Here is a 19,414-nt window from a genome sequence, read left to right as displayed (position 1 = left end):
TTATGACTCTAAGCCTCCGTCAGTGGCCGAGGGCATATAGCCTTCCATCCGTTCTGCGCGATAGCTCGAATCTTGTGGTCTTTCACGGCATCCAACAGCTTCGCACATTTACCCCCGGCAAGGACGGCCAGGTATTGGTCTTCTATGTTCCTGCTGACAAGATGGTACCGACACAGGTACGCGACATAGTTGGCTAAAGCATCCACGATAGGATCTTCTACCGTTTCCTTGCGCGTTAGCTCAGCCACCAGGACCAATTCCTGTGCCTCCACGGGACGGTAGATGAGGCCGCATATGTAACCTTTGATGATCTGAGACGTGTATTGCGTCATTCCCAGCACCTGCGCAGCAAGACGCAGCTCTAGACTCTTCTTGACGTCGCTGGGTACGGGGATATCAGTGTACTGTTGGTCAGTACAGATTGTCCGCAGCCACTTCGCGATCGTCCGCATGGAATTGAGAGAGACGTCCTTGTGGCAGAATTTGACCCAGGTATCATCTGGGTTAGCCTCTAAGTGCTGGCGGAAAGCCGATGAAGCAACGAAGAAGGCTAGCTTGGGCATGTTGACGTTCACTTTGTTGCCGTTGGGGTCTAAAACCTCCACTTTGATTGTCATGTTAGGGGCTAGCTCCTTGCGCGCGGAAGCTGACCAGTTACGGAGGTGGTTGCCGCCATTCAGGTTTGCCATGTCTGTTAAGACTTTGTTGACTTGGCCGGCAGGCGAGAGGGTATTGACGTAGGCCCTTGTGTTGGGAACGTTACGGCGACAGATTTTCTTGCTCTTCGTAAGGTGGCTCCCCTCGGTGTGTTTTGAATTAGTAGACATTGCGGTGGCTTGTGTCGAGTGACCTCTTGTCAAATCAGATATTGAAGGCTTAAACTGGCTGAAGTTGCAAGTGGAGTTGATGCGGTAAATAGCAAGCGGGAAGGAATGAGTGATCGTCTAAAAGACTTATACCCCTCCAACAGCGCCCTATTGCTGTCAGTACCTCGTATCCGAAAAGAATGTGAAACTATGAGATGTGAGTGAATGGACTGTACTGCTCTGTTGAGAAAGGCTATAGGGCAACTCAACACGATTTACGATGCGCGTGACCAAGGCTTGGTTTTGGCGGTGAAAGATGACGTGAAGATCAACAGTCGACTGTTCAAGGATGCTTGATAGTTCGCATGGTATAGCAGACAATTAAAGCCGAAACTACAAACTCAAGAAAACACTCGTTGCTTAGTGTCATAGGCTCCCATATACGGTGCTTTGTTCACAGCCGCTAGACAGACTTCGCCCTATGCATAGCCAACCCGGTCTTATAGGCCACGACATTTGTTCAAATCCTTCAACGTACAAAACTCAGTGCTGACCAACAGATATTGATATGTTACATCGGTTAGCGGTCGTGTAGAATAATCATGCTAGGAAACACTTACAGATGTCATCATGAGGACCTTTCCAACGCGCACACTCTCTCAGTCCTGCTGCTTCGAATTGCTGTGCCATTTCTTCTGGTCCATATTTGAAACCCTCGTAGCAGTCGATTTCCTCGCCTCCATGTATGGTGACATCTCTCATAGGGATTTCGATGTCATGCTTAGCTTGCAAGACGAAACGGTGCATTGTTGGTTTTTGGGTGAGCTTGCGCAAGAGATTCCAGTCCTCCGGCCGGTACCAGTCCTCATCAAGGATGTGGTTCGAGTCTTGAAACCCTTGTCGTATGAGCTGTGTGAACAAGCCTTCGGTATCATCGTATGATTCACGAATCTTGTCTGCATCCTTTGTTCCGTCAAGTGTCAAAAGGACCATGTCGTTCTCGCTACGCAAGCCCGTAGACCGTAGCCATTGTAGCCGTGCCACCGCATCCTCAAAATGATCGTTACCGAACATGGAGCCCAGGGAGAGAAATATCCTCGGTCGATCACCGCAGTTGCGGTTGGCCCAGTCCACGCCATTATCGAATGTTCCCCACAGACCGGTGACGCTGATACTGGAAAGAGCAGATAGATTGGTCTGCTCGAAGGCCTGTTCAATGGATTTGTACGAGAGATCGACTGGGAAGTAATCGACTGGTTTCTGCGATCGATCAAGCTCTTCCAGCAGCGGCATGAGCTTACGAATGTCCCTGCGATCTCTGGATTAGCTACTAGTACAGAAGAATTAGTTAATGCTCAGCATATCGAGACACATACCCACAGCCGAGATCGATCAGAACACTACCCTTTTTGATCCACTGTCCCAGCTCCTGAGCATTCTCAACAAACAAGGCTGCTTCGCCTCTTGTCTGGTAGTAACTTGATAGATGCGTGATTCTTGACCAGGTATCGAGACCTTTATCTCCGTAGATAATGGAAGTAGGGAGAACTCTCTGGACGTTGCCTTTCAGGGTCGTGAAAGGTTCTTTGTTCCAGAAAAGCTTTTTTTCCAAAAGAGCTTTGTTAAACGATTGTAACTGCCCTCCACCGATGTCCAAGATCTTGTTTACTGTTATTATAACCTCGCTCATGATTGTGCGTATGACACTATCGAAAGTTGTGTACAATTGCACCACATTTATACTTTACACATGTACTACATGAGCCGTAGAGGCTGGTCACTGTTAAGGACCAATTTCAGCCTGTTCTATGCAGCTTATCTCGCATCGTATGTATGTAGATTACAATGGTATCAGTGGCGGTAGGGATAGTGTTTCTGCCTTGCAGCTTATTCGCGACCAAACCCGCTCGATACCGCGCGTCGTATCGTGGCGTACCGCGTGCTGCACCAGCATTCTTGCAATAGGCTATGACAAAACTAGGCAAATGCACATCGGGTAGCTCTCAAAGAAAACGTAAGATCGATAGCGAGATTTGTCAGTAGGCTGGCTGGCTTAGTACAACACAGAGGCTACGAAACGTGGGGTATCCCGATCGACAAGTTCACACGAAAACATATCTGGTCGACGAAACATTGAAGAGAACTTTACGTTAGAATCTCTAATGAGTGCAGAATTGGAAGGATCTCACTGAAATTGAAAAGACAAGCGTGAATAGTGATGTGTAACTACCAATTGAGATTTTCAAGCCAAGTATAAAGATGTCGCTGACTACGGTACCGGTCTAGAGCAGTTGCCTTCTGCTGCATGATGTCTGGAAACGACGAAAAGCAAACGCTAGAGTTTTGCCTTTTCGAGCCAAATGGTAGACTCAATGCCCGCGGAGCCCAACGGGCGTCTCGTCTCACCGCCTGGACCATCAGACTTGACGGCTATGACAAGATCAGAGAGGCCGATACCTCTCTCTTGCATGCGTTTGATATCCTTGTCCGTCTCAGCTGCACGCACTACCACCGTGGAACGAGCCAACCCCTCGGGCAAACCAATGTCGAGGGTATGCGAGTTTTGCCCTGCCTCAGCCTCGAGGTCGGAGCCAAGAATCTTGGAGTAGACGCTGACGTACTCACGCTGCAGGTGCTTCGGCACGAGGATCTCGCAGGCCGCGATACCAGTAGCACCACAGGGATGGGTTGTCTTCTTTTCGTCCTTGTAAGGGACCCGGTCGGTCCGCGGAGTGATGTCGTGGCAGAAGAATGGAACGTCGATTCTGCCGTCGGCGAAAAGCTCTTGGCCAGGTGTCTTCTCGCCTTTTGAAAACTCTGGTCGTGTCACCTTCCACTTGATCTCAACGCCGTCAGCCTTCTTGCGTGAGCCTCCAATCGGTGCGCCGAATTTGACACCAAGACCGGCATCCTTCTCGGGCGCTTCGGTCAAGCGGTCATTGACTGTCGATACGGATTGCTCGGCGGAGTGGGTTGTATCCGTGATTGCGAAGTCAATCAATCCTGGAGACTTGGGTCCCCAAAATCTCATTGGCAGTTTCTCATTATCAAGAGATGGCGGTGTGTCGTACCAGTTGAAGAACTCCAAGTAACTGCCATCAGTGAAGATGACCAGTTTGTTGCGAGATGGCTGGCCATCATGGTAGCCTCCAGGGGTGACGGTGAAATTATCGGTAACCCAACTGGGGAGGTTTTCGAAGAAAGGAGTGTCGACAAGAAGGACAATATGATCATGCTGTGTAGACGTCATGGTGCAATTGCTCTGAATACAGGATGTAAGTGAGAATACTGTGATGGAACTATAACAGCGGATAGGGACTCGAGAGGCCTATTAAATATGCAATGGATAAAGAGAGTCTGTTCTACACTTTCAACGAGTATATCGGCCTGTTCGTACTTGCCTCATCATTGGCCGGATAGCTTAAGAAACGCAAGGCTGAAGAGAACTTTGGAGTAGACAATCAGACGCCAGGAACTTTCCAATCACTCAAGACACGCGAGGCTGAGAAGAACTTTGGGCAAGCCGGTTAAGCGCCAGGAACTTTCGGCTCGTGGCGTTAGTCACCTGGGCACCATGGCGCTCGCTTAGGGATTGGTGCATGATTGGCCAGAACATCTCCCCGGAAACGGACACGGCATGCGGATGCCCCGCACCGTATGCAGCGTGGACCTTTTCCAGCCCGGCTCGAGTTTGGTTGGCTGTCGCGGCCGTGTCGATTGTCGGTAGAAGATTGCCCAGAGCACATGGATGAATACTGATGGAAACTGACGAAATTAGCCACACCAATAACAGCGACGCCAATCTACACCGGTGAGCTGCTTACGCACCATCCTTCTGTTCCCTCGTCTACCCATGAATGCAGCCACCACTGCCTGTCGACGCCTCCGTCCTGTTCCGCAGGCGACGATACATCAGGATATCGCGATTTGCCAGAACCTACTAGCCTGGTGAAGGACTTTCGTACGCCTGCCTTCTGCCTTCCCCTTCCGGCTTCGAGACACACGCCACGGAGGAAGGTGCAAAGTTCCCCAAATATATGGGAGGTGACACAGAGCGCCACCACATGACCAACGCAGCAGCATTTACAGGGCGACCACAAGGCAAAGCAGAAGAAAGAAGGCGGCGCACCTTGCGTGCCCGTAAGCGCATACAGCTATGCAGTTCAGCCTCACCGCAGGCAAAAGTGATTGCACTGTTGCGCTCGGGAGACTGCGCTATGCCAGTACACCTCCGCACCCATCCTGCCGCTCATAAGCATTCGTATGGTGTGAAGTGCTCTCACGTAGCATGTACCAGTACTAGTCGATTAACTACTCTCAACGCTAGATGGCACCGCGGCCATGTTCAACCCCAGGCACAACGCCAGTGATGCCAGCTCCGGGCTTGTGGAGCTTCTCGACGGTGATGCGACATTGGGATTGACAACCGAAAATCCGGCGCAATTGGGCGCGCCCTCGGCACCGAAGAGAAGTGCCTTACCCTCTGGTTGGGACCAGCACAAAGAGAGAATTCGCCGGATGTACCTAGATGAGAACCATCCTTTGAAGGAAGTCATGGCCACTATGAGCCGAGACTACGGACACAATGGCAGGTATGTCTCAGACGAACGAGTTCTTGCGTCCCGTGCCTCATAATAATCGTACCAGTACGAAACAGTACAAAAACAAACTCAAGGAATGGAGGTTCGACACGAAGTACAAGAGGCACAAGACTTCTCGAAACAGAAGAAATGGGAATGCTAGGCTTCATTCTGACATAGCAAACCGCTCGATAGCTGCTCCAACCACTGAGCATCGCCCTCAAGCCTCCGGCGCCCCAAACGTCGACGACTATGGCCTTCAAGCTCTCGGCTCTGTACGCGCCGACAACCACCAATTCCAGTATGCAGAAGGCCTCCAAGCCCATGAAAACATCTTTCAACTTGATCATGCTGGAAGCGCCAATGCTCCGTATCTTGATGCCGCGGAGAATGAGGATGCATTGGACCAATATTTCCCCTCTGGTGATCTAGGAGTCGCCGAATACGGTACTGCAAACGCTGCAGGTTACCCTTTCCAGAACCCCGATTACAGATCTGCCTTGGACTACAACCTGCAATTTGCTGAGGCTTTCCAGACTCCCGGTACTGGAGATGTCGAGAATCAGCATACGCAGACCTCTACTGTGGGAAATGCTAGTACTTCTAGCATCACGCCCGAGGCATCGGCAAACAACGAAAGTGACTGGCGTCTTTCTCCTCCTCCTAGACGATCTTCCACATCGAGTCTCGCTATCGGAGTACGGCCGGGCCGATCCATCATATCGAATATATCGATAGCGGAACGCGTCTTCTCTTTCGCTCAGCAGCATGTCGAGACATCCTTTGCTTATGGCATATGGAAGGAGAATGGCAGTAACCCATGCACTAGTTTGAAATGTCCCAAAGAAGATCAGGACTTACCCGAGGTTTTCTTCGATCTGATACGTTCTGCTGTCTTGCTATTCACTCAGGGGTCGGCAATGGAGGCGATACACATTGTTTCTAAGGCATTTGCTCTCGTCAACCCCATTCTCAAGAGTGGGAATGTCCGCGCCCTTAACTTTTTCTGGACTTCCCTAGTGTTTCTTGTTCAGTCTGGGCTCATGGACATCGCTATCAGATTGATTCGGTACGTCTACGACATGGCCAAGACACTCATCGATCCTGAGCATCCAGTCGTGCAGATGTTCAAGCTTCTTGCTCATATGGATGCAACAGAGCTCGAGTCTCTGGAGGCACTCGTGCACAATACCTGGCAGATAACTGCCGATGCTTTTCAGAAGCGACTGTCGAAGGTCCACCCAGAATATATCCGCCACCAATGCGATCTCATCTTCCGCATATACGGCCCGAAGGATGCTGCTACCGCTGAGCGCCGGCTTTGTCAGCTTTACAAGGACTGTGAGGAGGCACCGCAGTCGACCGAACTCAGTCGCATAACGATTCTCAATGCGCGCGGATACAACTACATGAACATAGAAGACTGGGATAAAGCTGTTGGGGTCGGCCGAAGACTTGAAGAGCAAGCCCAGCTCGCGCAGGATATGGACTTGCTCGTCTATCAGATTGCTGGTATGGAAATTCAAGCGCGAGGATACAACGAGTTGAAAGCATCCAAGCTAGCGGTAGCATGTCTTGAAAGAGCAAAGCCGCTGATTGCGGATAGATGGGGGGAGGACGATCCTTGGCGCATCGAGCTCATGGTTTTGCAGCAGAAGTGGCTTCGAGAGAATGGCGAAGTCAAGACCGCAGATGATATCAAAGCATATATAAGCAGTATCGCCGAGAGAATCGATGCTGATTAGGCTGTGTGAACTCAATGCTTGTCGCTTCACTCGAGTGACTTTGCGACAAACGTTTTTTGGACATAGCTAGACAATTGGTAACACTATATTTAGAAATTAACGCATTATTTGAGTCAAATTTTAAGCGTGCCTATAGTTCGCACTCGTGTTATGTAGAGTCCTGTAGCTGCTGTTGTGAATCTTGCAGAGCTGCTAGTCGGAAGGAAAGCGGCGGCGATTGCATTGGCCGTATAACAGACTTCGAAGTCAAATGGCCGCTCCGGGTCGTTGAACAAGGTATTTGCGCAAAGTTCCCCTCCCATCCTGAACTTTGGTGGCGTGGTGTCAGCCGGCGTTCCACGAGGAAGGGGCTGAGGCGAACATCTAGAAACCGATTCGTCTTTCGCTAACCATGGAACTTTTCCACCTCCTACGCATATAGCGGCGCAAAGGTCTCAGTCCTTTGCACTCTATCAAGAAACCAGATATACTACTACAATTGCAGGCGAGAAATCGCTGAAAAGTTCTAGCTAACATTTCATTACCTCCCAAAGGTCCCATACATCACAGGATCTTTGCGTCCCTCTCGAGAGCAGATATGAGAGGCAGTGTACTTTCGCCTTCGATCTTTGCTTGCATCAGCTTAATATAAAACCCAGAATGTTCATCCTATTGAGTTTGTCCAGCATCATATTCAAGTATCATCCAGAGTCCACCAGCGCATATAAGCATGTCTGTATCGGCCGAGTTGATCGTGGGCCTGGTTTTCAACCTTATCAGCCTCACTATCAGCCTCATCACCATGTGGCAGGGTCAGAAGCTACTGGCCGCAAAACAATGTTGTGAGTAGTTTCATTTATTGGTCGCGCAAGTTTGGCCCAGCTTGCAAACTGCTTTCCTCTTGACTGACCGTGGCGTGTAGCGCAATGTCAGGCAATGAAAGATATCGAAATGGAGGGAAACCCCCGGGCCAGTGCCTAGCGCCTGGACATGAAGCCGCACTGAGTTAGGGGAAATCAATGGAAAGAATGTATTTATATGTCATGGGGTTTCATTGAGGGAAATTGTTCATAAGCAAAGTTGGGAAGAGATTTGGTAATTTGGACAGATCAGTACGATGGAGAGGCATGTGTATGCGCAGACTGGTACAATACCTCCGGGCATGTTCATGAAGTATTCAAGACAGTTTGTGCATGCAATGTTGCTAAAGTCAAGCGCTGGATAGAGAGCGGGCACGTCAGAAGCTGAATTGAAACACGATCGCACTAGCCGCGCATATTGACATCATCACCATACTGCAACGACGCATCTGCTGCTCTCCAACCGTCCAACAGGGCACCATGAACCATGGCAAAGTGATCCTGAGAGCAATGCTCGCCAGAAAACCTCAGCACACCACCATCTTCATTCGTTACAGGCTTCTGAAGTGTCTTTCTTTGCTTGGCTTCAGATAGCCCGGTGATACTGTGACTGTAGGAGCCCCTCGAAAAAGGATCCTGTGCCCACCGCGTGACGTGAACAGCATCGGGCCTTGGAGTCTCTGCTCCAAACCACTGGCTAAGAACCCTGTGGAACATGTTGCTAACATCTTGGTCGTTCATTGCTTCGACCGTAGTAGCGGTTTTGCAGGAGACAAAAGCGCAAAGAACAGGTTGACCAGTTAATGCCTGAAGGTTCATGATTGGTAGTCGATAGACATCTGGAGATACAGAGCCGTTGCGATCGATAGATATACCACTCAATTCCGAGGTGAATCCCATGAAGACATCGGGCGGATCATTCTCGGCCCGATCTTCTGTTCGAATGAGGCCTTTCCTGATACTAGAGCGATACGGCTCGTCATTCCACCAAGGCCTAGAGTACGTTGCAAATATCTTGTCAAGCGTGCCAAAGCCAAGATGTTCAATCGCCTCTTTCTTGTCGGCTGGTAGTTCCGGCACGAAAAATCCGTGCTTGCTGTTGTCTTTCAATACACCGAGAGGTATGGTGCACACGATCTCACCGGCGGTGAAAACTCCTCGATTCGTCTCAATGACAATGGGCTTTCTGGTCCAGTCGACTCGCGTCACAACGGTCTCTAGCGCTATAACGCCAGCCTCCAAAAGCGGCCTGGCGATCTCTTCAATGATAGGTGAATATCCGTCCTGGAGGAATGCTTGCTCGCCATCGAAGTCGTTGACTGCATATTCCAGCAGTCCTACGCCTGGTTCACTCTCAGGACGTCCGGGCTCCGTCGTTTGTGCAAGAAGCGGAGCAGCCTCCATATTCTCTATGCCTTGGAATAAAGCACCCAGAGTACGATGATATTCCTTGGGTACGAGATCAAATGCTTTCTGGAAGGACTTCGCGTTTACCAGCGCCCGCAGGGCGGACATGTGCTTTGCTGCTTTGGTGGGAATAGTAGTGGAAAGGTCTTGCATCTCGCCAATTGCGATCTGAGCGCGTGAAACGATCAGTTTAGCCAGGCGAGCAGGGATCATCAAGCCTTGGTCCAAGTTCGTCGTTGGAATCCCAGTCGTTGGGCAAGTCGATTGCGCTGTCAGATCCGGGCCGTCCCCAGTGATCTCACCATTCCTGCTAGTGGAATCGTGCTTTCCGTCTGGTGTTTGAAACAAGACAGATCCTTCCATCGACCTGTATCGCTTGTCTGGGAGAATGTCCATAAGCGGATTTGGTCTCTTCACATTGCCGGTTCCGTGGATCCAGTTGGCGCCCGTATCCAAGCGGCAGCCTTGAACCTGAACAGAAGCTATACGACCACCGATCCTGTCGCGAGCTTCCAGTATCCGTACTCGGTCTGCCCTACTCACCGTGTAATTTGTCTGGAGTATTCGGGATGTGAATGCGAGCCCCGCGATCCCTGCGCCAAGAACGATTGTGTCATAATGGACCAGATGCCCGGCTTCGGCTCCAGTGACGGCCATGGCTGAGGAATGTTGATCGAGCGTGTATGCCTTCAAGTGAGAGTCTATGAGCCATGTCTTTTTATTATAAAACTGAGTTGTTTGTCAAGGGGTCGCGATTATTTCTTGCGCGATCGGAGCCAGCCCAACAGTATGGCGTGCTCGGTACGCACCGCATCTGGCTCACGTCCAGCGGGTAGCAGCGGGGAAACAGGCTACGCCTTACCTAGCGTGTAGCCGGTATCTTCCGAGGCCCCCAATATCCCCAGACACGCATGGAACTTTGCTAGCGCAGGAACTTTCAATTTTAGATTGCCCGGGTGATGCACACCTGTGGTCCACGGGCCACGTCATCTAAGCACAGCTCACTACTGATGGCACGTGCCTAGTGGCGGGTAGCAGATTTTCATTGACTCGCCACGGTGCTACGAGGTAGTCACCATGGCCCCAAACGAGTGACCATGATCCTGGACATGCCGGGCGATGCGACGAATTACCATCGGTTTCACAGCCTTGTAACGTTGTGTTTCCATCCCTCACAATTTCGCAAGTCGTGCTTGAACCGCGCATTCCTCTGCTCCCTTTCCGGAAATTGACCCACACGATCCGGTCGCCACCTCCAATAATCCTTCCACCTGTCATCCAGTGCTCCTTCCAGTGCCTGCACAACATATTTGCCAACATTGGTGAGGTTCTTGAACGAATAGCCACTGCCACCCGTGGCAATGAACAGCGAGTCCGGTGCTGACTCATGATAATCTATGATCCAGTGATCGTCGTGCGTTTCCACGTCCCAGCACAACTTACTGCTCTCTACGTCACCGTCGCCAAACTCGGGCAATATGTACTGTGCAAATTCCAGTGTCTTCTTCAAGGCGACTCGCGGCTGTGTGTCGTTGGGGTGGTACGCCTGGTCGCGCGGTAGGCTTCTCGCACCCCACTTGCAATCAGGCTCAGCCCAGCGCTCATAGTTGACCATGGTAATGTCCATGTTGCAGATCTTGAAGATGCGGTCCTCGTTCGGCGGGAAAAAATATCCTCGGCGCGTGATGGCGACTACAGGTAGGCTCTTGTACCGCTGATACTGCTCCTCGGTCATGCGTATATGCGTTACGGGGTATCCCACTGCGTGTAGTTGACCTTTGAAGTCGAGCAATGTTTCTGCATAGGCCCCCACCGAGACGATGACTTTCTTGGCGTGCCAGATGGTGCCGTTCGCTGTGCGCACACCGGTGACAATCTTTGTGTTATCGGGGTCCCGTACGAAGCTGATCACGGTCCCTGAGTCGCCTGCAATGAAATCGACTCCAAGTCTCTCGCATTCACGCTTCAAGACCAGCATTGCATCGGCTGACTTAACCCAGCCGGCGTTGCTGTTGTAAATGCCTCGGAACCTCGCGGCATTGCTTGGCTCATTGGCCTCGGTAGCCTCGTACTTACCTTGCTGCCGTTGGCGTTGGTTGTGGCCATGGCCCATAGCTGGGTACAACTTGAACATGTGCTCCCAGTCTGGTAGATCGACGATCTGAGAAGCATCGCCTAATTCGCGCGTATTGGCGACGGCTGTGTCGAAAGTCTTTGCTCTGTCTTCGTCCAAAGAGCCGTCGGTGCCATATAGCCAGCCGGTAGGATGAAAGACGTCTCTCCAAAGCGGCTCTCGCCAGAACTGGATGGCTTCTTGCGACAACACTGAGAAATGGCCATCGACGTATTCAGTTCGAATAATCTTGTTGCGATCGTAGCCCGCAGATGACAGCGAGGGGACTTGCCATCGGTCAAGCACGCGTACGTTGTTGTAACCCGCACGAGCGAGCCACCATGCCGTGGACAACCCGAACACACCTGCCCCAACCACGATGATCGGAGTTGAATGACTGAGTCTTTCTGCCATGGTGCCTGATTTTACGAACGTTGTTTATAGCACTGATGTCGTTTGTGGGGCACCTGGATAGAGAGAACTTGCTGCAAGACTTGCAATCGATATTTTGTTTGTGTGTGGAGCCAACGTATGCGGTACTTGATACACTGATATAACACCAAGTGAGAAGATTATGAAAGAAGCGAAATATTGAGCAGTGATTAATGAAGTTCCCTTTATACGCTCTTCAGAAGAGGGAATATGGTTTGGTGCTGCCCGATTCGTAGCAGCGTAGATCTCCACAAAGTCCAAGCTATTACAACTTTGGAAGGAGAGGAGCGTTCAGCTCTACTACTGGGTACTAGCAAACCATCCATGATCTATGTATTTGTCACCCGTTGATCTCCCGCCAAATTAAGCGGTCATGCAGAGAAACCCTCAAGACGGGCCCATCTACCCAGCACTAGAGTCGCGTAGCCTTGCAGGTGCAACGGCACGAATATGGAGCTGGAGATAAGGACTACGCCATTCGGACCCCAAGACAAGTAAGCTTACTGTATCGCCCAAAATGATGGCGCTCTCGCTTGCTCCGCGGGTCTACGCGAGGACAACTGCCCAATCCGATGCTGCCCAGTGAAGGACGTTCAACAACCATATGCAAGCGTCGCAAACAAGTCACACCACCTCTACCAATGAATGATTATCTTACTTCGACCCCGTAAGCAGCGCTCTTTAAATCGCAAAAGCTTCTGATGATGGGTAGACAGGGCACAGAGAGGACCGGTCAGCGGCATACTTCCAGGTCCCATCGTTATTCGCTTCGGACTCAATGCCCCAATAGTGCAACTGCCTGCATTATCTCTCGAATGCGGCTTGCTAGCTGGGGCTTATACTAGATTACGATGAAACCTTCCAAGCCCGAAACCTCTTGCGCATACATCTGATCTCGTTGCACTTGCAATGCTTCAGTTGGGTGGGCCAAATCGCTATTGCCAACCATGAATATTGGAGTATGGTACTCTCTGCTTCAAGCCGGCATTTGTCTGCAGCTGAGTTTCAGCGTTCTTCTGAAGCACTACCATGATTCTTACTGGCTTTTTCGTTTGAGGCTCTAGCGCATTCTCGAAGAACTGGACGAGAACGGAGCGAACAATGTCCGAATTTGTCTTTGCGTGGTCCTCGATCGAGCAGTCGATTTAGTCATCGAATGTGGACATTCAAAATTACTGTCGAAATTGTTTGTGATCGCCGAGATGAAGTGGGCACGCGTGCTCAGTGAGGGCGGGGCAGTGAGACCATCTTCAACGTTAGCATTGTCGAAAATTTCGAAACAGATGAAACTTGATTAGGGATAAACATCGGCAAATTGGACCGACAAAATCTGTATTGAAGCACCCGACTAGCTGCGATGGGACGCCGTTCCACGAGACACTCGCAACTATGCGGATTAGTTTGGTCGATTCACTGTGTAACACATAGCTCGCGGTGCTAAGACATAACATCTTTCTATGAATTTGTAAATTGATTCCAAACGCGACAACTTAAACACAGTGTCTATTCAGGACCAAAGTCTAGTGACACCCGCATGCGCATATAGCCAGGTTTCCTGCGCACCGTACCCCCTACTTCCCTCGTCTGCAGCCACCATCCACAGCCGCATCAAGTGTATTTCTTGGCAGTGACATAGGTTGCAACTTCGCCGACGTTGTCCCATACTTTCTCACGCCGATCTTCCATCAGCCAGCGCTGCATCATTGGCGCCACCTGCTGCGCCTCGTCTGTGGCTCGGTGCCCGCCGTTGGACGCCATGCTTCCCTCTCGAGGAACCGACGTGTATTGAATTGTCTGCGTTCCATGATCGCCTGCCGCGTTGGTGCGCTCGGCATGATACTGTTAAAAGTTGTTAAGACTCTCCTCCAATTCCTTGAGTTAATTTGACGTACGTGATAAGGAACCTCTTGCGGTTCTCCGTTACCCTGCTGGTTCTTGGACTGGGAAGTAGACATCTTGTCGATATGATGATATGCCTATGATAATGGTTGAAGATAGGAGCTGATATGGAGCCCTCATACACAGAAGAATGGTCGATATTTATATGGCGGCTTGGATCTTCGGGACGAACTTTTGTGATCTTTGTAGCGATGAACTTTCATGGCCATCTTAGTGACAAACTTTTGTGACCTTTGCAAGACGAACTTTTGCGTCCTCTATAGCGTGCACCTTTGGCAACCTTCATAAGCCACAAATTCAAAGTTCCCACCAAGCCACGCAGACTTGCTCTCGAAAACTGCGGTACTTGCAATGACCCTGGGATCCCTCCGCACTCTCTACGAACTCGAAACCAGTGGAAATTGCGTCCGTGTCGTACTTTCGATGTGCGAAAGTCGTGCCTCACTTGTGACGCGGTGGCATTGGCGCCCCAGACATTATTCCAGTCGAACGAACTTAGGTCAGAGCTTTTAGGAACTTTGGAGGGACTTTTGCGCAGCCTTATTTTTAAATTTCTTTGGGGAGCTTAGCGCGGAACGTCTACTCCGGGACAGACCAGCTCAACAAGCTTGCCCCATTGCACAAGAGGAAATTCTCGTGAGCAGACATCTGCCTGGCGGTAATGGCCATGGTCTTGTGTGGAGGCTGGAACCAGATGAAGGTGCCTACGCTCGGCCCTCGACAGTAGCGTGGCCAAGTTATGTTTGCGACAAGACGTAGACAATAGAGACATTCTTCCTGAATTTCCCGTTTGTGTGGTTCCGACAGAAGCACTGATGAGTGGATCGCGAATTGTGAGGCCGCGGTATGTGCCTTCTTCTCATTGCCTACCCACCTGGGCATCACCACTGCCAGAGCGCTGGACTAACTACCTCCCATATGGTTCCTTCTTGTCATGTCGGGGGTTGACTTTGGAATTCAGTCGATGTGGTTGAAGTATAGAGCGTGCTCTTCGGGGTCGGCGGACAGTTTGTGGGGAAATAGACGCAGTAGTGGTGGTAGTAGTAATAATAGTGATAGTGGGGTTAGCAGAGTGTTGCACGTCATGCGTGACACAAGGGACACTGTAATTGGATTAAGTTTTACGATGAAGGGAACGTATCTCAAACATCAATGGAGTGGCTTCTAATAACGATGCAGACAGCGGATCAAAGACGATCTGTCTAGTGAAGAGCCCCAATGTCGAGGAGGATACCCAGGTGCACAGGGCCCGGGGGTTCGCGTTCGCATCTTAGGCACACGGGCCCACTGACGCCGGGCAAACTTGGCGCAACCACCCGGGCACTTGTGCATTGCGCATCAGAATGACTCTATCATCTCCTGTCTATCTTGCATGACCAGCATACTTCTGTGCGCCTATGATTTGCGTGAATGTACGATAGCAGGGGTCTACGCTCCAGCCGATAGCAGTTCAGAACCGTCGCCCGAACCTGATGTTCCTATCGAATACGTGCGAAAGCCTCGAAGGCGCCCACTCCACAAGCCAACCTCGCTACCCTCGTTACCTCTTCGCCCTCACCCACCTGCAAATCCTTCACACGACCAAACAGATCGCGCGCTGTATTTTATAAGATTAATCTCCTCAATGCCAAACGACGGCTAGTACGTAGCGCTCTGACGCTTGCAATGCCGCAGACCTCGCGGTCACCAACAAGGAGCTCGAGCAGGCGTAGTAGAACAATGAGGGAAGCCACGGTATTAGAGCAATTTTGGGTCGCACATCACGTAGTCAGGTTCGCTTCGGCTCCGTTTGCGGAGATGTAGGCATCGACACACATGCATACGCAACGGAGGCTTCATACCACGCTCCCGTACTGTATTCGGAACACACATAATGGCGCTCAAGAAGTATTCCGAAGTGACTATAACTGACTTCCTCTTTAGTATGACGGTATAATGAGCTCTCCAAACCAAGATATTGAGCGGCAGGTCGTCTTCAAGCCCCCTCCTGGGTTTGCCCGCAGGATGCCGATGCACGCACGGCAAATCCTTTATAGCACGCTCACTCTTTTCAACGCAACTTACGACAGTACGCGCACGCAATGATCTTTCGGTCGCCCAACAGCCCTCACACGAGGAGCCCGCTACGAGTCCTAATCACGCTATCGACATCTGTGAATGTTTCGAGTTCAGACGTCAATACGACTACACCTACCGAACGCAATCGACCGCACAATCTCCGAGCCCCAACGAACCCCGCATTGGAGACAAATCGCTCTTTCGGCGCGGCGGATTACAGCATGTTCGGCATCGAAAGACTTCCGAGTGAGCTTCTGCTCCAAACACTTGGCTATGTTCAGGACGGTGGCCGTCGTCTTGCAAAGTCTGCTTGATATTGCGCAAACTTGATGAAGTTGATAAGGAGACTCTCTACAAGACGTTTTGAGTCGGAGCCTCGCCCGACAGACTGATGCGGACTGTTCTTACTCTTATCAGGACAATTCAGGTGGATATCTGCCTTACCTATGATAACGTTCCCGTAATAAGATCTATCGTCATGTATGCACTAGAATGCGACATGGAACCTTTGATGCTTTGGTACTGTTGGCTAAATGGGCTGATTACCGTATGTCCCGGTTCAGAGACCGGGTCACATCTTGTACCACAGTATGAAAGTATGCTATCTTTACGCAGTCAGAATGTGTGTCTTGATTGTCAATCTTACAGCGTGATTAGGTGTCCGATTGATGACTATGCGCACAAGGAAGTCTAGGCTCTGATGGTGAATGATGATGTAGAGACCAACGATCTGATCCTCGATGGCCCTGGGCAGTCTCATTTGCGTAGCAGACTCGTTACCATGGAGACGAAACTCTGCATTCCAGCTTTCACTGTTGTGTACTGCATTGCTCGACATGGAGATGATGCCTGTGTGGACGGAATTGGTGTTAATGAAAGATACCTAGGTACCACGGCTACGATGCGCGACGGCCATCGCATCCAGAGGTACTCAGCTTCTCTCGCAAATGCAATTAACACAGCGGCACGGTCTTCTGTTCTGGCCACACGCGTGGACCATTCTTAACTAGAGCTTATGAGCTGTCTCATGAATGAGCCGGATGAAACTCGTCGGTCTTTGTGCCCAGCAAAAGACTTGCGCGTGAAGATCGGAAGTTTTCAAACGGAACCGATCGAAAGCCATATATCGATGCGTGGCTGATGGTACGGGTAACGAAAGTTCTCAAAGAAGTGCGCTTGATGACAATTAAGGATGGGGGAGATGAGACGCCCAGTGGTGTTTAAGCGGGGCTCGGCATGTGACCTCGCCCGGTCGGAAACGCGTGCGCACGTGCTCTCGATGACGTGCCTAGCTCGACTTTCCAGCCCTCACGAAAACGTGGCGGCCACTTTCCGCCCATCTACCGAGCGGCGCTCTTTCACCACCAATCCTCCCATTCACGTCGTGCGAGCGTATCTTTGACTCAGAATCCTGCAACACGCGGTAAACCTGGGCTCATAGTTATTCACATCGCATTCTCGACCCGCCCGACCTGATCAGAGCGCTGCTCGCTGGGCTTGTCACCTAGCGCGAAGTGAACAACATCATAGAAACCGTTTGCCGGAGAACGCATTCGAGGTCTGTGTCTGCAAGCTCATTCAACTTTAACAACAACACCATCCGATTGCGCGCGATGTCAAGCAACGTTCACCTGACGCGAGCGGTATAACGTTGCCGTTGCTCTACGGCTACAAGGATATACGCAGTTTTAGGCCTCTGTCTCATTTCCTTTAGCAGGGTGACATCTCCCCCGCGGGGCCAGCCCCGACAATTCTTGCAGCCCGCCACGTTCCCTACCGCGTTTCGGAAACAAGGCTGCGTTTTAGTCCCTTCATTTGGGTCACGGGGACACGTTTCTGGATGTCTGTGCCCTGCCGAGTTGACGTAGATCGCGTTTGCGGCCAGTGAGGATTATTGCCTAACCAGGAACCAGGATGCAGGGTAGTGAATTGGAAGGTGCAGAGTTTCTTGGCGGCTGGTTGACTGTAAAATGAGGCAGACTACTTGTGGCGTCAGCTCCAGGAAGAGTGATCTTACGTCCCTTGAAGAGGAGACTGCGCGCCGTTCCCTGCTTGCGACTGGCGTTCGGCGACCTCGTAACTGAAGCCAACCACATCACAGAACAATATCGCACCCAACACCGACAATGGCTTCCCAACAAATGTCCGACCGGGTGGAGGGTATGACCACGAACCATACGCTGTCTCACAAGACCTCTCTTGTCGTCATTGTCTTCCTCGCCCTCGCCGTCTCCCATACCCTCGAGGTCTTCGTCAAGATCTTCCGCCTCTTTCGCACGTATCACGGCGTGTACTTTTACACACTCATCGCAGCCTCGGTCGGTATCGCCATACATGCCTTTGGGTATTTCATCCGCAACTACGGGATATCCGACTCGGCCCCGCTGGAGATCGCCTTGGCGTGTGGCGGGGGTATGCTCATGATCACTGGCCAATCCATCGTACTCTGGTCACGACTACACCTCATCAGTTCTGGAAAGAGAGATTGGTGGTTGCTCTGCATGATCATAGCAGCCTGCATAATCGTGCAAGGAGGGGCGACTGCGCTTTTTGCTGGCTCGAATTCACCGAATCCCAAGAGGTGGCTACAAATTTACGAGAAGTGGGAGATCTTCCAGGTCACCTGGTTCGTCTTCCAAGAGTGCCTCATAAGCGGTCTCTATATCTATCGCACCTTCGCTCTCATGCGCAGCTCGGCCGCCTTCCGAGGCCCACACGCCAAGCGGGTCTTCAACCATCTTATCATCGTCAACACGGTGGTCATCTTGCTCGACGTCACGATCCTGGTCCTACAGTACATAGGCCTGTACGAAATCCAAACTAGCTGGAAGACACTCGCATACGCCATCAAGCTCAAGCTCGAATTCGAGGTCCTCAATCAACTTATCGCATTCGCAACGAGGGGCTTCGATGCGCATGCTGAATCGCACGATATATCCGGAAGCGCGGCCTTGAAGGACGACACAGGAGATCTTACACGGAATTCTCGATTCGGTCACTCGGCGCATCTCCGAATGGACAACGATGGTACAACAGCGCTACCGATGGGGAATGTAATGAAGAAGACGGATATCCAGATCAGCGTCGAGCCGGACACTCTGAGTGAGAGAAGTGCAAAGGTGCTATACGGGAGGGATAGCGGGGCGATGTGTTGAACACATGCGGACGGGACGAGGGCAAAAGGCCATTACTTGACGACCATCGACGCCGATACACTACACAACCCTCGGGTGCCGAGCCGCGAGGCTTGGTCCGAGCTTCCCCGTACTGGGGAGGATACACTGCTTTCATTTTGTTTTACGACCTTTTTGATACTGGTAGAGGGCCACACTAGACTTGGACGATTTCTTCACGATACCCACTTGCTCTTATATACTCATTTTAATGAACTATACGATTGTCAACACGAGTTAGTCAGGCTGATGCAGCAAGTATTGAAGTAGTGACTGTGAGTTTATCTACGTTACTTTTGGGGATGACTGACCGTGGAGAAGGCGGGCAGGTAGTCGCAATACGACGTTATGGGGTTACAATA

The 19,414-nt window shown here is 51.1% G+C and overlaps 6 protein-coding genes across 6 annotated transcripts; 2 read left to right on the top strand and 4 right to left on the bottom strand.

The window, feature by feature from the left end:
• Window positions 1-8: 8 nt before the first annotated feature.
• Window positions 9-2,496, bottom strand: J4E84_004523 (uncharacterized protein; the record flags this gene model as incomplete). Its single annotated transcript, XM_049387126.1, has 3 exons — window positions 9-850; window positions 1,427-2,115; window positions 2,183-2,496. The coding sequence occupies 3 exons, from the start codon at window positions 2,494-2,496 to the stop codon at window positions 9-11; spliced, it is 1,845 nt and encodes a 614-aa protein (XP_049244899.1).
• Window positions 2,497-3,141: 645 nt separating this feature from the next.
• J4E84_004522 (uncharacterized protein) lies at window positions 3,142-4,056 on the bottom strand (the record flags this gene model as incomplete). Its single annotated transcript, XM_049387125.1, has 1 exon — window positions 3,142-4,056. The coding sequence occupies one exon, from the start codon at window positions 4,054-4,056 to the stop codon at window positions 3,142-3,144; it is 915 nt and encodes a 304-aa protein (XP_049244898.1).
• Window positions 4,057-5,147: 1,091 nt separating this feature from the next.
• On the top strand, window positions 5,148-7,131 carry J4E84_004521 (uncharacterized protein; the record flags this gene model as incomplete). The annotated part of the gene is made up of 2 exons (XM_049387124.1): window positions 5,148-5,398; window positions 5,454-7,131. 2 exons carry the CDS (start codon window positions 5,148-5,150, stop codon window positions 7,129-7,131), a joined length of 1,929 nt encoding a protein of 642 aa, XP_049244897.1.
• Window positions 7,132-8,375: 1,244 nt separating this feature from the next.
• On the bottom strand, window positions 8,376-10,034 carry J4E84_004520 (uncharacterized protein; the record flags this gene model as incomplete). The annotated part of the gene is made up of 1 exon (XM_049387123.1): window positions 8,376-10,034. The coding sequence occupies one exon, from the start codon at window positions 10,032-10,034 to the stop codon at window positions 8,376-8,378; it is 1,659 nt and encodes a 552-aa protein (XP_049244896.1).
• A 484-nt stretch (window positions 10,035-10,518) lies between these two features.
• J4E84_004519 (uncharacterized protein) lies at window positions 10,519-11,904 on the bottom strand (the record flags this gene model as incomplete). The annotated part of the gene is made up of 1 exon (XM_049387122.1): window positions 10,519-11,904. The coding sequence occupies one exon, from the start codon at window positions 11,902-11,904 to the stop codon at window positions 10,519-10,521; it is 1,386 nt and encodes a 461-aa protein (XP_049244895.1).
• Window positions 11,905-18,005: 6,101 nt separating this feature from the next.
• J4E84_004518 (uncharacterized protein) lies at window positions 18,006-19,034 on the top strand (the record flags this gene model as incomplete). Its single annotated transcript, XM_049387121.1, has 1 exon — window positions 18,006-19,034. One exon carries the CDS (start codon window positions 18,006-18,008, stop codon window positions 19,032-19,034), a length of 1,029 nt encoding a protein of 342 aa, XP_049244894.1.
• Between the last annotated feature and the right edge of the window lie 380 nt (window positions 19,035-19,414).

Source organism: Alternaria hordeiaustralica, assembly GCF_023758085.1.
Source record: "Alternaria hordeiaustralica strain BMP 2776 chromosome Unknown scaffold_7, whole genome shotgun sequence".
In the NCBI taxonomy this organism is placed as follows: Eukaryota; Fungi; Ascomycota; class Dothideomycetes; order Pleosporales; family Pleosporaceae; genus Alternaria; species Alternaria hordeiaustralica.
The sequence above is the reverse complement of the archived record's forward strand: the minus strand, read 5'-3'. Positions and strand labels throughout refer to the sequence as shown.